This window comes from Octodon degus, unplaced genomic scaffold (assembly GCF_000260255.1).
Source record: "Octodon degus isolate 3935 unplaced genomic scaffold, OctDeg1.0 scaffold00119, whole genome shotgun sequence".
Taxonomy (NCBI): Eukaryota; Metazoa; Chordata; class Mammalia; order Rodentia; family Octodontidae; genus Octodon; species Octodon degus.
The window spans coordinates 83383-87886 of record NW_004524695.1 but is presented as its reverse complement, the minus strand read 5'-3'; the positions used below and the strand labels follow the sequence as shown (position 1 = coordinate 87886).

At 44.5% G+C, this 4504-nt stretch overlaps 1 protein-coding gene across 2 annotated transcripts in view; it reads right to left on the bottom strand.

Moving 5' to 3' along the window:
• The window catches only part of LOC101564507 (zinc finger protein 709-like), a 20058-nt gene extending 16235 nt beyond the window's left edge, over positions 1-3823 (bottom strand). For both annotated transcript variants that reach the window (XM_023699969.1, XM_023699970.1), the window contains exon 1: positions 3725-3823. In XM_023699969.1, the coding sequence (XP_023555737.1) occupies positions 3725-3727 (3 nt within the window). In that variant the 5' untranslated portion in view covers positions 3728-3823. The remainder of the gene's footprint in view (positions 1-3724) is intronic.
• Positions 3824-4504: the final 681 nt, after the last annotated feature.

The window sequence follows — 4504 nt, the reverse complement described above, 5'->3', positions numbered from 1 at the left end:
TTCTTCTTCACAAAATGGTCCTTTACTGGGGCCAGAGATAGCTCAGTTGAATAAGTGCTTCCCTGGCAAGCACAAGGGCCTGAGTTCAATCCCTGGCTCGACCAAAAAAAAAAAAGGGGTCTTTTACTTATATCTCCCTTTTTTGTTTAGTTTTGTCAGTGATAGTTATTCCACTGCTATTCAAATATTATAGGTCTGGATGATTAAAGAACCCCTTTTTAGCCAGGCATAGTGAAGCCTGCATGTCTTCTCAGCAGCCCAGGAAACCGAGAAAAGATCAGAAGTTCACTGTAAAGTGCTCCTGGGTTCATGCCTTTAATACCAGCCCCCTAGAGGCTGAGGTAGGATAAACTCCAAGAAGTTGAAGCCCATGTGGGCTATATAGTGAGTTCAAGGCCAGCCTGGAATACACAGAGATCCTATGTCGAAAAAAATAAAAGAGTTTTACTGCAACCATTGCAGTTTAGTGAAACAGTCTCAAAATTAAAAATAGATACTAAAAGGGCCAGGAATATAGCAGTGGCACAAACATTTTCCTGGCAAGAGCAAGGTCCTGAGTTCAATTCCCAGTACCAACAAGTGTGTGTGTGTGTGTGTGTGTGTGTGTGTAATATAGTGTGGAGTGTGAGAAATAGGCTTTGTCTTCTCTATCAAAAAACAAAGCCAGTGCAACTGCATTTTGTGTTTAAATAACCCTGTATTCTATTCATTATCCACCTCCCTTGCTTTAATATCCTAAGTTCCAAGAAATGGCGATGACTCTTCCTTTTTGCAGAATGCAGCTGGTTCCCAAGATGAAGAACCAAGAACTTTTCATTCCAAACTTCACATCTCCTCTCTCTCTAACCACCCTCTCCTTCAAGATTTTGCATCCCAGGCTGCACACCCCCACTCACACACTCAGCAACACATCAACCCCCTACCCTCAAGTGAGTCAACCACAATACACTGCAAGCCTTTGACTTCGGCCAATGAATTTAAAGTTCAACTGCATCTCCTGCATTAGGGATAGAAGAGCCAGCTCTCTTTTGTCCTGTGTGCTTATTACCTCATGCTTGTACCCTTGTGCAGAAGTAAACTTTAAACTGCCTTGTTGAGCCCTCTTGCCTCCTGTCTCAAATGCTTTCTTTCTGGCACCTCCAAATTGAGTGGAGGGGGAGAGATTATTTACTGAGTTCAATCTTCTGTACAGTACAAACATGGACTACACATTGCAATTTTTGTATCCTGCGGAAATCCTTTCCCATTACTCTTAAATGATGTCCTTTCATTTCAAGGCAGACAAGATCAGGCAATTTCTTATTTTTCAAATAAATGATTAAGGCCCAGTATGGTTGCCCATACCTCTAATTTCAGCTGAGGCACAAGGACTGAGATGAGTTTGAGGCCACATGGGATCACATAATGAATCCAAGGCCAGCCTAAACTACATAGTGAGACCTTTTTTCAAAATGAACAAAAAATAATTGGTTTAAATAACTAGTCATAACAAAGACATATTCATATAAATTTTATTAAATTCTTTTTTTTTTTTTTCCCCAGAACCAGGGATTGAACTCAGGCGCCTGCACTTGCCAGGCAAGTGCTTATTCCACTGAGCCATCTCCCTGCTTTTTTTTTTTGGCGGAACTGGAGATTGAACTCAGGCCCTTGCACTTGCCAGGCAAGTGCTTATTCTACTGAGCCATCTGCCCAGCCCCTTAAATTGTGCTTTTTTTTTTTTTTTTTTTTAAGAGTAGAATATATTTATTGGGGGCTTCTGTCTAAGAGAAGGACAGAAGAGAGGCCCCAATCAGGTGTTCCCCCCCCATTTTTTTTTTTTTTTTTTTTTTTGGTTGGCTAGGCCTACCTTAAGGGCGGGTCTGGTGCATCATGTGGTAACACTGAGCCTGAGTTTGCCCAAGCAGGCACTTTAGACAACTGACCTATCCTGCCAGCCCCTAAATTCTTCTTAAGGTCTGTGATTTTTAATATGCTCAGACTAAGCAGCACACACATTTCCTTTATTGTCACACTAATAGCAATCTGACCCCAGAAGACTTTCTGTGTTTATTCTAATTTTTCCACCTTCACCATTTCCTTTCCCAATTTTGTTCTCCTCCATTTACCCCTCCTTCAGAGAAAATCCTTTTACCCCCTAACTATTCATGTCTGCAGACATAATCTTTAGGAATACCCCCCTACTGCTATTCCTTTAACATAAGGTCCTCCTCAATCAGCATTTTGTTTCTTAAAACAAGTCTGGGACCAGAGAGATGGCTCAGTGGGCTGGAGAGATGGCTCAGTGGAATAAACACTTCCCTGGCAAGCGCAAGGGCCTGAGTTCAATCCCCGGTTCCGCCAAAAAAAAAAAATAATAATAATAAGTCTGCAGACTAATAATAGGAAATGACACCCCAGTGCCTTTCCACCCCTACCAGGTCACATGTCCACGGAAGATGCCTGAACTCAATGAGTTTCACACTGAGCATTTAACACAGACCTAGGAGACCTGGTGACCCATGTCCATAATATCAGCACTTAGAGCCAGGCAGGTAGTACACATCTATAATCCCAGCATTTGAGAGGCTAAGGAAGAAGGATCAATCAGTCAAGATAAAGGACAATCAGGCCTCAAAAAACAAAAACAAACCAAACCAAGCCAGATGAAGCAGGACTCAAATCCTAGCACCCCACAGGCTGAGGTAGGAGGATCAGCGTGAGTTTAAGGCCTGCCTGAGCTACAGTGAGTTCAGGGCCAGCTTGAACTAAAAGAGGGGACACTGTCTAAAAGACACAAATAAAGACACAAATAAAATGACCCCAAATAGATAAATAAATAAAAACAAAAAAATTTAAGCAAGTTTGAAGCTGTGGGAGAAAAACTGCTCCGAGTTTTGTCTGCGATACACAGCAAAAAGCAAATATAGCAGCAAAGAAACCAGAAGGGACAGCTCCTTCAGACAGTACTCTTTTAGCTCAAACATTTGCTCTTTCCCTTGAAAACACATTAAAATCTGCTCCATTTTTCTCAGCACACTACGCTGTATGTAAAGGCCTCACTTAAACAGCCGCTTCGTTAACAGATGTGCCACCTAACTAATTACAACGATTTTGTTTTTGCATTTCTGTGTATGAGACACAGGAGTCTACTGCATGCTTGGCAAGCACTCCACAACCGAGTCACACCTCCAGCAATGTTACAACTTTCTTTGGATTCTTGTGACACTGCCATCATCATGATGGGGCAACAAGGGCACAAACTGGAAATTTAGGAATCCGCCCTCCTCAAGAAATATGGGTCTGAGGAGCTACGTTGTGGGTCTGAGACGCTGTATCACAAACATTTATAAAACTAAAGTCTGCTAGTGGGAGCAATAATGACAGCAGAGAAGCAGCACAACACATCTCCCCACCTGGTTCCTACGTGGGACGGGGTCTCCCCACAGCTCCCACTCTGCACACACAGTTGGGGACACGCAAAGGCTGGGGCTGCCCGAAACTGCACTCCCGGCTGGCAGGGCGGCTGCACCTAGACAGGGAGTTGTGGACACAACAAAGGACCAGACACCAGACTGGGCAAGAGGAAAAGAGGATGCACAATGCGAAAGACCAGGAGGAACTGAGCCTATGGAGCCCACAAGGAGGCTCCAGGCCATCCTCGCTGTTCCTAACGCTTGCATCCAGACTTCATCCCAACCCCATCTCAGTCCATCTCACAGCACCGATCCTCCCAAGAGCTCACCATTGTGTAGTTTGTGTCTCCCAGAGTCCTTCTCAACCGGCCCGCAACAAGTAGAAGCTCTGAAGCAAGACAGTCCAGCCAGGACTGTGGTGATGTTCAACTTCCGGTCTTCTGCGCAAGCAAGGACGCCCTCCTCGGACCACCTGATTGGATAGTTACAAAGCCCGCCCCCTGAACTGGGGCACGCTGCGACTCCAGGCTCCGCCCTTCCTCCGGGTGCTGTTCACCCTGCATCTCGAGCAGAGCTGAATTCAGTCCTATATCTGCTCTCCACACCCAGTAAAACATACCAATGTTTTGCTGTGTTCCTCTCACTGGATAGGAAATCTTGTCGGATTTGGGGGCACTAGGGATCACCTCTCATAGGTAAATCTTTCTGGATAGTGTACTTAGATAGATTATCTCTTAGGGAAACGTCGTGGCCAACTGAGGGTTTGTGAAACACTGCCAACAGTTGCAGCATCCCGCGGCCAAGGCTCCCACAAATCTAATGAGCTGTTATAACAACCTCTTGGTCCTAGACTTTTATTTTATTTGTGTATTTTTTTTATTTATTTTTGGAAAGGATTGATCTGGCATGGAGGCACACAGCTGCAATCTCAGCACTTGGAAGGCTGAAGCAGGAGGATCACAAACAAAAGTTCAAGGCCATCCTGTGCTATATATTGAGAGAGTTATAAGATCAGCCTGAACACCATAGCAAGACCCACTCTCAAAAAATCAAAAAAGAGGGGCCGGGGAGATGGCTCAGTGGAATAAGTGCTTCCCTGGCAAACGCAA